Below are 17,196 nucleotides of genomic sequence, written 5' to 3' on the forward strand. Positions count from 1 at the left end.
CTCCACATGAAGTCACTGATGCGCAGTGAAATGACTTGCTTAGGACTGTGTTTGAGGCTTTCTACTGCCAAGGCCCACATTTCCCACATCACATCTGACACCAAAACAATACCATCGATGAGACTAATTGGAAAATGTGACCAGATGCCTCCCCGGGGGAACCTTAGAAAGGTTCTCAGAACACTTGAGTGTGAGACAGAATTTCCATAGAATCAACCCCATGGTTGTCCAGCCATGCCCAAGTGAAAGACCAGTTACCCTGAAGGAGCCCTTCCCTCTCAGCTCTCCCAGTGACATACCTAATCAATGCCACTGACCGGCAGTTTGCCCTGCCTCTTCACACTCTGCCCATACGTTCACACAGAGCTCAAATCTATTGCCACTCCTCCTACCTCCATCACCACCTGCCCAGCCATGAGGCAATGAGGCCCTTGTCACACGCCAAACCCTGTCTTTGTGACATGTCAGAGGGTCAAAAACCCGGAGAGTGGCAGACTCTATGAGACACTTTGGCAGACCTGTGTCCAGAGGAGGGCAACAATAATGGTGAGAAAAGAAGGAATTGTAGCACTGGAGAAACTGATGGCATAGGCTGCTTTAACCTGTGGGAAACAAAGAATGGGAGTGACGTGTGTGCCAGGAACCAGACAGAGGCCATGAAGGGCAGCAGAAGAGATGACTTGGGTTCAAATAAGGCTACATTTCCTAACATAGAATTACCTTTATACAACTGGCTGGCCAGGTAAAAGGTCCCTATTTAAGAAGAGTACAGGCAAAAATGAGGTCCTCAAGCGCCTCAAGAAAGAAAGGGGATATATATATATATATATATATATATATATATATATATGACAGAAGTTGGAATAAGACATCATAACCATTCCTTTCAATGTAAGATCCCTAGAATTTGTTGGAAGAGTAACAAACTGTGTGTAATTGACTCTTTGGTCTCTTTAAACAGTTATTGACTTTTTTTTCTAGATTTAGTTTCTATGTATGTTTTGCCTGCATGTGTATGTATATGTGCACTGTGTGCAGGTCTGATGCCCTCAGAGACCAGAAGACAGCATTAGATCTCTTGGAGCTGGAGTTACAGATGGCTGTGAACCACCATATGGGTGCTAGGAACCGAACTCTGGGCCTCTGCAAGAGCAACAACTACTCAGCTATCTTTCCAGTCTCTTAATGTTCACTATATGTCAGATATCATACCTTTCCTGCACTTGGGAAAATATTAGTAAATAACACACACACACACACACACACACACACACACACACACATGCACCTGTATCTGTGTGTAAAGATTTGGCCTTACTAAGAAGAAGGGAGAATTGGGGAAATGTTAGAGTAAGCCAAGATGATTGTGGAGAGAAGCACATTCCAGGCCACAAGAACAGCAAGTTCAAAGGGCCTGGGGTAGGGATGTACCTGACACGAAAACCAACTAGACTGGATTAGAGCAAATGATGGGTAAGCCAATAGAAGATGAGATCAGAATGGTAAGTGGGGCCAACTCATCTAGAATTCTTACGTCATAATGAAAGGTTTGGTTTTAGCTCCACAGCAGAGGTTTTGAGCAGAAGAGCAATATGATCTAACCTATGTTTAACCATAATCTCACTGTTTGCTGGGTTGAGAATAAACTAGAGAAGAAAGGGCAGAGCTAGAAAATCTAGCTAAGAGAATACCATACCAGCCCTCCTGTGAGGGTAAGTCATCATGTTGACAGCATATGGAGTGGTAATTGAAAACCGTAGATTCTACAATTACCTTAAAGCTAGAGGCATCAGGGGTTTTCTAACATTAACTATTAGGTGGGAAGGGATAGAGGATTTAAGGTGAATGTGAGGTTTTTCCTCTGGTAAACCCATAGAGTGTCTACTTTGTTAGGATGCCAGTGATGAAAACATTGGCAGATGGGCTTAGGCTGTGGGCAAGGGAACGCTTTCTTCACAGCAGATTGTGAGGTGCCTGTTAGTAACACAAGTAAAGGTGCTGGTGAGCCACTGAGCAGACGTGTCAAGCATTGAAGAGAGAACCCTGGTGGTGTGATGCTTTCTAAAGCCATGAGATTAGATGACATCATTTTGGTATAATGAGAGGTCAGGAGATGAATAGGGAGCCAGAAGCAAAAGTCTCCAAAGAATAAGAGGAGAGACAGACCTAGAGGGTAAGGTCATTGCAACAGTTGCCATGGATGGAAGAGTTTGATAAGAGGAACCAAAGCTGGAAGGTATTAAAAAGAATGTAGAGTAACCATGAAGGGTCAGTGATGGACAGGGAAAGATGCCTATCCTGACCTGGACCTGGGAACACTTTCTTCTATGGGCTCTGGCCTAAGTAGTCCAGGGTCCATGCTGACTGCCACCATCTCTGCTTATACACCAGGGTTAGCCCAGAGTCCAGGATGGATCATCAAAGTACTAATATGAATGAAAGTGGTCATATATTTACCATCCATACATGAATACTTTGAGGAAGTATAAACTGAGGAGAGCTCTCCATTTCCTGGAACAATTGGGATGTGTGGTCGTGTGGTGTGTGTGGGATTCTAGCTTCCCAATGTTCCTTCTTCTATTGTCTCTCCTTGGTCTTTTCTTGGGTAGGCACCCAGTGTTCTCAAGCAGGTCATGCATTATCTGCGCTCACCCCTCTGAAATGGCTGTGTGCCAGACAGTGGTGGGGTTCTAGCACCATAGACTGACAGTGAGCTGATCCCCATCTCTAAGTCCACAGAAATTGGAACATTAGCAGATACCGAGGTGCTAAAGCTGGGCATAGTTTTCTCATGGGGGAGTGGCATTCTCAAGAACAAGCCCCTCTGTCCCAAAATGCTGTTGGGTTAGAGAGGATCCAAGTGTTACTTCCTTGATATTTCTCATACAAAGAAAGCTCCCATTGCCACTCACCTTAGAGGCGGATTATACACGCCAAATTTATCCAGCTGGATACAGCTGGTCCTTACTCATATCCACACGTCCATCATTTTAAGTTTCATCCTCCCGTTTCTCAGGACTGGAAAATGCTGTCCATTGTCAGCCTTGTCTCTGCTATTATTATCAGGTTCTACATGAGAGACTAGTGGGTTAGACAACTCATGCAAGGCTCCTTTCTGCTCTTTCTGCCTCCCTTGTCTGTTTCCTAGTTACAATGCTGGCTCTATGGTGCCTTTAACTCCTTTGATGTATAATGCTAACAGCCATGGCTCAGAGATGGAAGATGCCCCCCCACCCCCGGGCTCTGACACCTTTGCTCTTACAGCATCATGCCCTACAAACTGAGATAGAGTTTAGGGATTAACTGTAGATAAGAACTGGCCAGAGCTGGGCATTGTGACATGTGCCTGTAATCCCAACACTCCGGGAAGCTATGATAAGAGGATTGGCATGAGTTTGCGACAAGGCTAGGCTATATAGTGAATATCAAGCCAGCCAGGGCTACATAGCAAGACTGTCTCAAAAAAAATTGACCAAAATTACAAGGTTTCTATTTAATATTCAATAAGTGGGATATTTTATGTACTTGTACTGACAAAATATATACTCCAGCTACCAACATATCTAGTTCCTATTAACCACAGCTAAATCTTTGCTTCCATGATGTCTCTTCTCCTTCCAGACCCTGGGAGCTTTCTTTGTATGAAAATTATCAAGGAAGTAACACTTGGATCCTCTCTAACCCAAGACATAAGCAGGCTCAGGTTTACAAAGCAGTTGTCATGCATCCATCTGTCCAGCATCCAAACCCCTTCTTAACAGCACCAGCGTCCACTTGACTCTTTTTCCAGTGTGGTTTCAGTAGGTGGTGATCCTCAACTTTCCCATTCCAACCACAATTAGTTCTCTTTTCTTGGGAGTTGTTGGTGCATGAGACAGGGTCTCATGTAGCCTGGACTGGCCTTGTTGTTGTATAGATGAAGCTCACCTTGAGCTGCTTATTGTGGTGTTGGAATGATAATGGTCCCCCATAGGCTCATAGAGAATGGCATTATTAGAAGGTGTGGCTTTGTTGGAGTAGGTGTGGCCTTAATGTAGTGGGTGTGGCTTTATTGGAGGAAGTGTGTCACTGGGGGGTGGGGTTTGAGGTTTCAAATGCTAAAGCCAGGCCCAGTATCTCTCTCTGTTCCTGCTGCCTGAGGATCCAGATGTAAAACTCTCAGCTCCTTCTCCAGCACAGTGTCTGCTTCTGTACTGCCATGCTTTCTGCCACAACGATAATGAACTAAATTTCTGAAGCTGTAAGCCAGCCCCAATCAAATGTTTTCCTTTCTAAGAGTTGCTGTGGTCATGGCATCTCTTCACAGCAGTAGAAACCCTAAGACACTTCTCCTCCTCCTTCCATCTCCCAAGTGCTGGGATTACAGGTATGTGCCACCATGGCAGTTTAGCTTGACCAATCTTGCAGACCTACTTCTGACTAAACTGGAGCCAGGGAGAAAAGGATACAGAGAAGCTGAAGATTATTATGGTGAGACCAGCAAATAACACCAATCCTCTGACATCACGTCCCCAACCGAACCTTCAACTGCCCACTCAAACCCTGCTCTTAGGTCCTTTCCACCTGGCTCCTGTCCTCCCAGTAAATCCCCTTCTATGTAATTATGCAGAATGGTTCTTTATTGTAGCCTTCATAGACACATATGCCTGTCTTGGGCCTTATGGGTGGAGGAAAGGGACAAGGGGCCATCACTTCCTGGCCTTTCATTCTCCACACAGACACTACAAAGTTGGCCAAGGGTCAACCTTTCTCCTTCAGAGAAGGCTGTTTCTGTGGCAAGCCCAGTAGAAGTGCTGTGTGAAGTACTCTCTTTGAAAATAGGATAAGCGCTAATACTACAGAGAGAAAAGGACACAGGGACCTGTTAGCAGAGCAAACCAGAATATCCACTCCTCCCACTTAAACCCAGAATGTCTTCTAGTCTCCTCTGGAAAGCAAGGATCATAATGTCTTCAAGTCTGGGGTTTCCTGGGGATTAATTAATACATGTTAGCAAAGTGCTTTGATGTTGGAAGAAAACGCTAGGTAAGTGGTAAGCTTTTTGCCAAAAGACATAGAGGGAGTCAGCACTGGGTGGGAAAATCACAAGTCAGGAGTTCCTGGAATCAAGCCCAGTTGATGAGCTTGTAGCTAGTGCCATAAACTGTCACTCAGAGAAGGGACCAGTGGAATAAGACTGACTTGAGCCTAATTAGCTGCATTCTGTCCTTGCTTCTGTGGCTTCTGCTGGGAAATGATTTGGGAACTAATCTTGCCTATTGCTTACGCGCTTTGAAGCAAGTAACTCCTAGTAGCCTCTTGTTCAAAAGCTAGTCAGCTGCACTCTAGGGTGTTAGCTAGTTTCTAGAGAGCTTACTCAGTGCCCAGGCCGCAGCTCTAGAATACTAGATGAACTACTTCGTTCTACACTGACCACTCCATGGACACCAGAGCAGGTTGACAGGTCTGCATCGAAGGTCCCTTGCAGCAGGCGTCAAGCTCCTAGAACATGTGGCAGCCTGTGTGTAGCATTGGCCACAGTTAAACAATAACTAGCCTACCTTTGTACAGCACTGGCTCATTATTGTAGTACACACTGTGGTCTATAATGAGCTGAATAGTGGAAAAGAAGACAAGGAAGAACAAAGAAAAACAGCCTAAAGAAAACCGTGGAAGACCCTGGGCAGTAGGACACCCGGAGGGTTCTGTACACCAGCACCTTGATGGAGTTCTTTGTCTGTAGTATTTATTATCAGAGGCTATTTCATCAACAGAGTGATGGGGTGGTTGGTACGCTGCACATAGGAGACAGGATGCCAGGTCTGGACCAGTAAGAGGAGAGAAAGGGATGTCAAGTAGCAGCTACTACCATGCACTCCACTGGGGTTCAGACTAGAAACAGTGCCAAGGAGCTTGCTCTTCATAAAACCGTCATCTTGTTCATGATATCACAGCCCAAGACTGAAGTGACAGCATCTTATGAAGTCACTTCAGGGCTACCAGCCACCTTAGTTTATTTCAGGCAGGAAAAAAAAAAAAGTTTTCTCTGCTTCTCTAACTAGCCCTGGAGCTAATATAGTTCAGAAGTAGGGCAGAGAGCTGGCTTAGACCTGGTTTCAAACCTCCAGTCTGGTAATTGCTTAGACAAGTAATCATATCTCTGTTTGTTTATTAGTCTCTGTCTCTGTCTCTCGGTCTCTCCCTGTCTCTCTCTGTGTCTCTGTCTCTGCTTCTGTGTGTGTGTGTGTGTGTGTGTGTGTGTGTGTGTGTGTGTGTGTGTAAGTAAGACATTTATGTGTAAGTAGATGTGAGGTCAACTTCAAGTGTCATTCCTTTGGAATCACCCACTGTGTCTTTTAAGCCAGGGTTTCTCACTGGGACCTAGAATTCAACAATTAGGCTGGGCTAGCTAGCCAGGAAACTCCGAGTATCTGCCTGTCTCTACCTCCCTGAACTGGGATACATGATAAGCAGCACTGGATGATGGGCCCTCATGGTTTCACACAAAGCACATTACCAACTGAGCTCTCTCTACAGTCCCATATAGTCTGTTTAATCTCTATGTTTCTAAAGCCATGGCCATATTGGTACTACCCCAGAAAACTGTTATGAAAAACTCACACTAATATAGGTGAAGTACCTGGCCAGTGTAAGTACTCAGCATGTGTTAGCCAAAATGACTAGAAGGGAGTTCTGAAAGCATTGTGGCAGTCAGTGGACAAACACATTAATCAGCAGTCCATACAGAACACAGAGGCTATAAAATAAGCCTTAGAAATCTTCATCTTCAGAGTGTTCAACATCTAGTGGGAAAGCTACTAGATAAACAAAGACTCGATAAACAAAATAAGCAAGAACAGTGAACTCAGGCTGAAGGAGTGTGGAATGAAGGGATATTAGGGCCATATAAAAGAATGAAGTCCGGGTGTGCAAGTTCTACCAGGACCTTGTAAGCCCTTCCTTGTTGTCCGGACCCACATTGTTTTTAAGATGCAGGGAGGTTAGGATCAATTTAGCCAGGTCTGAGGGTGAAAGATTGGGGGTAGATAGTTGAGAAGGCTATATTCATTTGAGGAAGCTGACTTAAAAAAAAAATGGCAAGAGGGCTCTTGACTGAACATTTTCTTTCTCCATTTCTTCTCTTTTTAAAAAATAGTTCAACAGCTAGAAAGACATCTAGTTTTCCTGATTCCCGGAGCCCCACTGTCTGCACCACATGGGCGTTATCCACCTCCTCTGTGTCCTCCCAGGGTAGCTTTGCAGAAGGTGATCCCCGGCAAAGTGGACCCTTCAAATCTGTCTTTGTGCCCACTGCCGTAGTTAACCCTTCGAGGAGCACACCTGGCCCAGGGACTTCTGGACAAGGGTCTCTTAGGAAAGTGCGGAGCAGCATGAGAAAGAGTAAGTACTGACCGAGAGGTATGTACGTGCCTAGGGCTGACGATGGGGCTTCCAACTGGGACATGATGCAAGTGTGTCACTAGAACAATGTGTTCACTTTGGGCTGAGCCTCTGCAAAGGATAAGTCTCAAAGGACAAGTGTTTTTATTGAGTGTAGCCCAGACTACCCGAAGGCCACTGTCCAGGTCCACTTAAACATATATGGTGAATGGGGTGACACCAAGCTGAGGGCCAGTTTGTCATTGGAAGATAGCCAAGGGGTCCTGATTTTTATTCAAAATCAGCCAAAGGTTGATATTACTACTCAGTGCTCCTCAGTGTTCTAGGGACACCCTTGCACAGGCAGGAGCTGGGAGGTCAAAGATGGGATGCTAGAGACAGTACTAAAAGCCCGTTTTCTACTATGTTGTTTGTGTAATGCATGCAGAGAGGTTCTTCTTGCAAAGGTTATACAAAAGCAAGGTTCACATCCTGAACCCACGATGTCCAAAGTTTTCAAGATTAGTAGAGGTACCTGATGGTTACTCCCAGCACTGCCCTGTGACTTCCTTTCTCCCCTGTATAACATCCACACTGAATGCACGGCAGTTGTATAGAGCTACCATTAATACCGTGCTGTTATTAGTATCTTAGTATACTAAACTGCATGACTTTTCCTCTGTGGGGATTCAAAAAAATCTGGAAGCCTCATTGTACAAGACATCAAGGATTCCTTCCTGTCACAATCCAAGAGTAGGATGTCCCTCCATCAAACTGAGCCTGCCTGCAGTCTCTCCTACAAACTCAACAAATGACTGAATGTGAGATGCAGCATTGCAGACATAAGAATGGCACAAGGGACAGTGTGACACATGAGAATAATGTCATATGTCTATGATATATATATGTATATACATATATATATACACACACATATATATGTATATATATACACATACACACACATACATATATATATATGTATACACAAACACATATATATGTATGTATATATATACACATACACACGTATATAAATATATATATCTATTCAAAAGAAAGAAAGTGTCTTCACTTTCCCATACCCCAGTCTTTGCATCTCACAAATTGCATAGCCTCTTAAATGTACTCTCCTGCCTCCGTCTTCAGCCCTTTCTTTCCTGCCACCCCGCCCCCACCCCCTAGAATTCACTATAACAGCTTGTGCAAGTTACCACTCTCTTTATTTTCCCCACTTCTAAAATGGAAATAATAAAACTCACCTTATCACCATCCCTATGTTATATAGCATTAGCATAATATCCCATCAGATTTAACCAACGGACAAATTTAACATAATAATACCATGTCTACCACATAATGAGCTCTCAAGAACATGGCTTTTTAAAAAAATATGTTTTAGCCGGGCATGGTGGTGCACGCCTTTAATTCTAGCACTCCTGAGGCAGAGGCAAGCGGATTTCTGAGTTTGAGGCCAGCCTGGTCTACAGAGTGAGTTCCAGGACAGCCAGGGCTATACAGAGAAACCCTGCCTCGAAACCCCCCCCCAAAAAAATACACACACACACACATATATATATATGTTTTATTGTTGAAGTAACACTAATTATTAGTAAATAAATCACTTTGTTACTACTACAACAAAACAGGCCCATCTACATCATGAAGGAGCTGGTTTAGGGTTGAGATGTTCCCTCGGCCTAGATCCCTTAGCCATGCAGAGAATTGCATTCCACTAATGACAGCTCACCATTTTTAATAAACTCCTTCTGTATTGCTGTGTAAGTTTTGATTGACCTGGACCTTTAACTGCTTGTGTTACATGCCTACATAATAAGAGAGCATTAAATCTTTTGAAAATAGGAAACTAAACAGATAAACAGGCAAGAAGCCAAATTTCCCACCTATCCACCAGAGCTAAGGACACATTGGCCTGGTGTTGTTTTGTCTTCCCTAGTTCCAGAAGCTTTCCTTTCTCCCTTTTTCCAAGGTGACACAGGTCAAGCTGTCAGTCTCCCCAAAGGCCCATGCCACTCACGGGGCTATCACATATATCTGCACTGTATATAAATGCAAAGGCCAGACTCAGCGCATGGCAACAGGTTTGCAGCAAGCAGCACTCAGTGCATGGCAACAGGCTTGCAACAAGCAGCTGAGACACACCTGGGCTTAATTGTCCACGCTGACTTCCTGCTCAGTGGAAGTTTACAGCCACAATAGGGAGTATAGACTTGGCTGGGGCCCTCTGTGCTAGACACAAATAACTTTCATTCACACATGTGTCCAAGAGGTGTCAGAAAAGACCATCAGGGATGATATGTGGTTCACTAAATACTTGGAGCTCTTTGAGAGATGTCCCACAATGCCTCTCAAGAGGAACTCCCAATCTTTCCCCCAAAGACAAGGGCGGTCGCATACCCTCGATCACCTATAGGACTGATGTCTAAGGGATGGGACTTTCTCCTTTGAGCCTCTCAGAGAGGACTTGGAGGAAGGACTGTCTCAGTGAGGCACAGACCCACACTGTCAGACTTTGCTAGGACAGGCACACTGTGCTGTCCTTCACATAATAATGATAGCTGGTAAACATCGGTGACTTCGGGAGCTGTCAGGAAGTTTGTGTGTCTTGTAAGATGCAATCTGCACTCTGCTGTGGTTCTGAACCTTCACTGAGCAGGAAATAAACATGGACAATAACACAGGTGGTGTTCTCAGCTGCTGTCTTAAGGCACTTGCTTAACTTGTCTATTAGTAATTTCTTCAGCAGGCAGACCACAGTCTACTCTGTTTAGCTTTCCTTCTCTGTTGTCTGCTCATTTTGTGTCCCTCGCTTTCTTTTTCCTCTCTGGTCTGTCTGCCACTGTGTCGGCTTCTCACTGTGAAACTTTGTATCTGTTTCTCTAGCCATCTTAAAAGACTAGAAAAAGAGAAAATGAGAAGAGTGGGGAGGGCAGGGGAGGGGGCCAGAGAAGAGAAGGGAATGTAAATTGAAGCAATATACTTCCAGACACCTTACACAGCATTCAGCTAGACTGTTACCCCCTTGCCAGCATTCCCCAAATGACACCAAATAAAGAATAGGTCACCTTTGAAAGACCCCAGGCGAGAGTGAGCACAGTCACATTAGGAAAGCGTTTGTCTATCCTGGAATATCAGGACACATTGCAACCTACATGCAAAATGATGTCATCTACCCTATTGCTGATACCTGCTCTGTCATCCCCCAGATGGATCCCTGCAGAGACCAGTTCAATCAGGGGTCCCCACTTTCATGGTGGGCTCCCTCAGATGCAGTCCTACCATGGTGATCCGGCCTCAGAGGTTCCAGTTTTATCCGCCACAGGGGATGACCCCTTCCCCAACACCAATAATGGTGGAGATGGGGTCTAAATCTATTCACACTGGGGAGCCTGCCCTGAGCTGCATCAACAGAGGTAGCAAGACCAGGATCCACTCAGCAGGCAATTCCATCATCATGGAAGGCAAAGAAACGCCCATCAAGAGTGAACCGCCACCCAAGCCGCCTGCATCTGCGCCACCCTCCATCCTCGTGAAACCAGAAAATTCAAAAAATGGCGTTGAAAAGGTAGGAATGGAGTGACACTGGGAATGACTGATACTGGGAATGACTGACACTGGGAATGGCTGACACAGGGAATGACTGACACTGACCCTGGGGATGACTGACGCTGACTCTGGAGATGAGTGACATTGGGAATGACTGACACAGGGAATGACTGACACTGGGAATGACTGACACTGGGAATGACTGACACTGACCCTGGGGATGACTGACACTGACTCTGGGGATGAGTGACATTGGGAATGACTGACACAGGGAATGACTGACACTGGGAATGACTGACACTGGGAATGACTGACACTGACCCTGGGGATGACTGACACTGACTCTGGAGATGAGTGACATTGGGAATGACTGACACAGGGAATGACTGACACTGGGAATGACTGACACTGGGAATGACTGACACTGACCCTGGGGATGACTGACACTGACTCTGGGGATGAGTGACATTGGGAATGACTGACACTGGGTACAGAGTAACATTGAGAGCCTGACCCTTTAGCCTCCCAGTTCTGCACACCATGAGACTATCATGTTGGTGGACATTGGCAACCACACTGGCAGCCTCCAATAAAATCCTCACACAGAGCATACTCCCATCCCACTAACACAAAGCATGCCTTCTCCTTGCTAGACATGTTCCCCCATCCCTTTATATACGCTCCTTTTGAGATCCAGAGACAGCCTGGAGAAACCGTGACTCCATTAGAATTGCTACTCTGCTTAGGTGGCTTTGACAAAATGCTTCGCTGTTCTGAGGCTTTCTTTACTTACCCATTTTTTTACTTCTTTGCCTAATCCACAGAAATAATAACATAAGGATAGAGAGATGATTCAGCACTTAGGAGTACTTCCTGTTCCTATAGAGGACCTGGTTAGGTCCCTGGTACCTTCATGGTAACTCATAATCACCACCACTCCAGTTCTAAGAGATTTGATGCCCTCCTCTGACCTTTGCAGGCACACACATGGTGCACATACAGATGTGCAAACAAAGCACACCTATAATACATAAAATAAAAATAGATCAAAACAGTGTTGAGTAAATAATTATAATGGCCATACAGAAACTTGAAGATGAGACTAAGTGATGTAAGACGTGTGATGTGTATCGTGCTGAGACGGGGCTTGACACATACTTTTTCACCAGATGGCAGGAACAACTAAAGCAGAGGAGAATTTAGGTGACATCAACGTCATATCGAATGATTATTATAACAGCTAACTTGACCTCTGTGGCATCCATCATCAGATCTGTTAACATCTAGTCTGGACATTTTTCCACTAGAAGGCATGGATCTTCATAAGGTCCTCGAAGCAAGAGAGGTGATGAAAAGGAAAAGGTGACGTTAAAGGAATCACGTGACATTCACCACACGCCTTCAGCTTATTGAGCATCACCACATCCATCAATCATCTCCCACACTAGCACCTTCATCACCATCACCACCATCCCACCATTGCCCATTCCCTACGAGATGGACGGGATGGCCCTTCCTCCTATTTGTTAAGCCTTTACTAAATACTAACGATGCTAGCAGACACCATGTACAGTGCTCCATGTGTTCCATCTCATTAAACCCTGATAACAACCCTCTGAGGTAGATAGTATTTTCATTCTCATTTAGATGAGGAAACAGAGGTTTGGGGAGTTAGGCAGCATTGCCCAAAGCCACACAGCTGACATCTGCATCCTGTAAGAAAGCCCAGGGTTTCCCACTACACTTCTAAGGAAATTCATTTGGAAAAGGTGGTGGTGACTGACAGAGGGGTTGGGAGGGCTTCCTCCAGCTTCTGGTGTTCATGTGAGCTAAAGGATTCCATGCCCCAGATGTCCAGTACTAGTACCCCAATCATCAGACACAGCCCCCAAACTCTGAAGTCATTTAGATCCCACAGGAAACAGTGAGAATCAGAAAGTATGGGGACACATGGAGACAAAAACAAAAACAAACAAACAACAAAAAAAAAAGGTAAAATGTGATGGGACAAAGAAGCAATTTGCAGGCAGTAGCCCATAAAGGACACTTTATTAAAGCCCTGGAACAGTGACCAGCTAAAACAAACACCTGCAATTGCCAAGCAGGATACAGAACCACCTAGGAGACACCAGAGGAAGCAAAGTGAGGTGGAGCCTAATGCAAGCTGAAGACACGTCTAATAAAAAAAAGAGCAATTCCTCAGCCCAGCCCGGTGTTACCAGAATTGGTATAGGCCCAGAGTTCCAGCTCTTAGATTCTTAATGATGTTTGCTTTTAGGTTTTATTTTGGTTTTTAGACAGATTTTTTTCACTCTATAGTTCAAGCCAGCCTCAAACTGGCAAGTCCCCTGCTTCAGCCTCCAAATGCCTCTCCGACCTACCACACCTAGCTCTGAATCTTCCATCTTTTAAAGAGACACAAGAAATGCTGGTCTGCATGTTTGTCTTATGTTGTTAATGTGTAGGGAACTCAGTCAACATTCGAAAGGCTACCTAGCATCAGCAGGTGTCTAAGAACCAAGGTCTGTGATGAGCATTTCTCAGGCTATTATGGAGACCCTCCAAGTAGGGTCAGTAGTCGAGCTCATGAGGAAGAGCCACGCCTTGACACAGAAGAAGGGAGAGGAAACATTTTTGTTTAAGGAGAAACAGAGGGGAGAGGAAAAAGGTGAACACGTATTTCCAGTTGGGCAGTCTGGGCTTGTTCACTCTCAGATCAACAGCACCTGACAGGGGACAGTACAGCATGCTGAGTAGACACAAGTACTTGCTGAACGAATTCCGCATCAATGAGGTGTCTTGAATGGAGACAACTGTAGAGAGACCACACAATCCTATCATCAAAGGGTTGGGGACGAAGCACACATCTTACCCATGGTTCTTTGCTCTTTCTATTTTACAGCAAGTCAAAACCGTGAGATTTCAGAACTACAGCCCTCCACCCACCAAACACTCTGCCTCCAGTCCCACCTCTGGAAAGCACGACCATCCAGCCACCTTGAAGGGGTCCCAGCATGAAGCAGTCTCCTCAGGAGGAGAGATGACCATTCTATTTGCCCACCGAAGTGGCTGCCACTCCGGGCAACAAACAGACCTTCGGAGAAAGTCAGCCTTTGGCAAGACCATGCCCTTATTGTCCACTGCTTCAGCCACACAGACCTTATTTCCCAGCAAATGATTCTTCGGGTGGCTTTTCTTAGACACAAAAGAGGTGAATTGCATATAAATACAGCCTGCCTCCACTACAGACATACTACTGTTCTTTGAAGGTTGAGTCTCCTTAATGTCCCTTTTTAGTCCACAGGAATGGGAAGGCAGGAATTCCAGGTTGTCCTTCTCTTTCTTTTTAGCCCTGACTGTCCTAGAACTCTGTAGATGAGGCTGGCCTTGAACTTAGAGATCTGCCTGCCTTTGCCTCCCTAGTACTGGGATTAAAAGCATGCAGCACAACCAACCAGCATGTTTCTAAACTTAGTGGTTTAATACAGCCAACCCCACTGCTTAAGCCAAAGAATAAGGAAAGCATTAATACCTGTGCCTCCAGGATTCAGGATTTGGCCTTTCTTCCTATGCGCTCAATATAAAACATCTTTGTAGCCTAAAAAACAGCCAGTGGGTGGCAGTAGTGAAATTGCTCTCAGGGCCTCTTTGACCTCATCGCCATCTCCCTTTCTTCTCACCACACTAGAACAATCTCTGCCATCTGCTAAGGCCATATCATCTTCATTCTACAACTACAGCTGCAAAGGGAGAATTTGAGAGAAGGATATGAGATGGACATTTTGAACATTCTGAGAACCCACTGAAACTGAAGAGAGTAACTTTCTGAGTTGGCTGACTCCCAAATGCTCAAAGATGATCATGCATTAAGCTTCTTGGCCTGATTCTTCCCATATATTTCTACACAGTAGATAAGCAGGGAGCACGGAGAGACAGATAAAGGATGTGTATGGTATTATAGGCTTTTCATCCTTCCTCTCAAAACAAAGTGTGCTTGGAGGGCACTTGACCAGGCAGCGGGTTTAGATCTCTATTCTGCCTGTAACCCAGTATTTTTGTTCTCCCTGGTTCCTAGTCATGTGGGGAAGGGAGCTAGTTTCCCTTATAGGACAATGAGGGCAGGGCAGAGGAGGGTGCTTCTTAGAGAACTGTTACCAAAGAAAGTGGACAGAGAAGAAAAGGGAGATAGGAGGAACAGAGGAAGAACGGTGCATGAAACAAATGTGGACAAGAAGGAGCCGAAAGGCGGGAAGAGTAGAGTTCTCGGGAAAGAATATAAACAGGTCTGGTTGAAGCAATGTTTACACTGACAGAAGGTGGGAAAAGGACCAGATTCTGCCGTGGAGAAAGGGTCAAAACTAGATGACTCCATCCAGATGGGCTGGAAGGAGCAGGTCCAGCCAGGGAGCCTTGTGAACAGGGTGAGGGAGAGGTGGGAGGCAGCTCTGCAAACCAGACAGCTCTGCAAACCAGGGCCACGATCTAAGACAGCCCATTAGTTCTCATTAAATGTAATTGTTGTGACTTAACATTCATCACATGTCCATCTATGTGGACACTTTAATGCATAAATGCCGTTTGCTACTAAGGCTGGGTGCCACTTAAAAAAAAAAAAGACAGGTCTAATTAGATGTTTCCTACAGACAGTTCTTGCAGGTCTCTGGATTGTGAACATACATCTCTTACCCACCCACACACTTGGCAAACTGAATTATCTGTAGGCTTTTCCAGACATTAATAGAATAAAATGAAACCATAATCCAGCCAAGGAATACGATACATGTGTCAGAGTTTTTGAAGTAGTGGGGTCTACAAGTGGTATGTTGTTCCTGCACTTGTGTGAGCTAGTGGTTCGTGTGTATGTCATAAAATCAGCATGCACATCTCTGCCTTCTTGAAGTCAGGACAGCCATTAAGATGGAGAAGTAAGACACTCAAGGACAGCAAGACACTATGATTTGTCCAAGTAGGAGTAGCTATGCCTCACCTTTACCCCAGAAAACCATTCTCATTAAGAATAGCAGCCCACTCTATACCCAGTATGGCAGACATACACCATAATGAGCCAACTAAATGTTTAGCCCATTCTTCAACGGCAGCAGGTCCAGTTATTTTTTTTTTAATGTTTGTGGCTATCAAACAGGTTGTTTAGAGGACAACAGAGGGGCATGCCTATGAAATGTAAATGAATATGGAACATGAGACAAAATTTTCACTGCCCACTATCTCTACAGGATAACCTCCCAAAGAAATAAGCATAGTTCCAAGGATGGCCACCTCCATAGCACCAACCCTTCCATTCATTCCCAGAACTGAATGCTTCCCAGAGCATCCTGTATCTTGTAGAGCTTTGTGAGTGCTTGAGCGGGATGAGCTGCTATTTCTAAGTAAAAGTTGATTTCACAAGCACCTTCTGTTCCTTTATTCTACCAACATGTGTCCGGCGTTTACCTCCGTGCTAGCCAGACACAGCAACGAGAACTGTACGCTCATCCTCTGGTGCACTTCCTGCAAAACTGTGTAGGGCAACTATGACTGTTCCCATTAGAGAGCCAAGGAAACGGAAGCTTAAAACTGGCCACAAACTGGCTGAGGCAAGCATGGGAACCCAAGCTACCTGGTGATGTAGCCCAGCTGGGGACTATAGTGTACAAACCCAGAAGACCCCCCTTGACTCCAGAACAGTGACTGAGTCCCAGTTGCCAGAAGGCAACAGAGCACAGTTTTGGCTCCCAATGCAAAGAAGGCCAGTAGGCTCTGCTGGATAGTTCAGGGCTTTATTTCTCACTTTCTAGGAAAGCTATCTTACTCAACCAGGAAGGTATCCCTTTGCATAAATAGGGTAACAGAACCAGTCTCCGTGGACTATTGTGAGGATTACCTGAGATAATAAAACAACTCAATGCTTAATGAATAACTAAAATGCCAGACTTGGTTGTTTTGTTTTGTTTTGCTGACATGGTGGCCTTTAATCCCAGTACTTGGAAAAGCAGAGGCAGGAGGATCTTTATATGAATTCAAGACTAACTTGGTCTGTATAGCAAGTTCCAGGCCAACCAAGGCTACGTAGTGACACCCTATCTCAAAACAAAACAAAAAAATGAACTTTAAAATCTTGACTAGGAATTTTTAAATTTGAGGTCCGTCCAGCACTGTGGAGTTAAAAGGAAATCCACACCCCCTGGTCTCTGAGGTCAGAACACAGTCTGACTCCTGAAGGAAAAGCAACCGTCAGAAAGAATGAGCAACGAGAAACAGGCTTCCAAGTAG

The 17,196-nt window shown here is 45.0% G+C and overlaps 1 protein-coding gene across 1 annotated transcript in view; it reads left to right on the forward strand.

Moving 5' to 3' along the window:
• Positions 1–16,473, forward strand: part of Sh3rf2 (SH3 domain containing ring finger 2) — a 106,042-nt gene extending 89,569 nt beyond the window's left edge. Inside the window, exons 8-10 of the mRNA XM_021150804.3 lie at positions 7,136–7,380; positions 10,587–10,945; positions 13,829–16,473. Of these exons, the coding sequence (XP_021006463.1) occupies positions 7,136–7,380; positions 10,587–10,945; positions 13,829–14,104 (880 nt within the window). The 3' untranslated portion in view covers positions 14,105–16,473. The remainder of the gene's footprint in view (positions 1–7,135; positions 7,381–10,586; positions 10,946–13,828) is intronic.
• The last annotated feature ends 723 nt before the right edge of the window (positions 16,474–17,196 follow it).

The sequence above is a fragment of the Mus caroli genome, unplaced genomic scaffold, assembly GCF_978045245.1.
Source record: "Mus caroli unplaced genomic scaffold, Mus_caroli_1 scaffold_19, whole genome shotgun sequence".
Taxonomy (NCBI): Eukaryota; Metazoa; Chordata; class Mammalia; order Rodentia; family Muridae; genus Mus; species Mus caroli.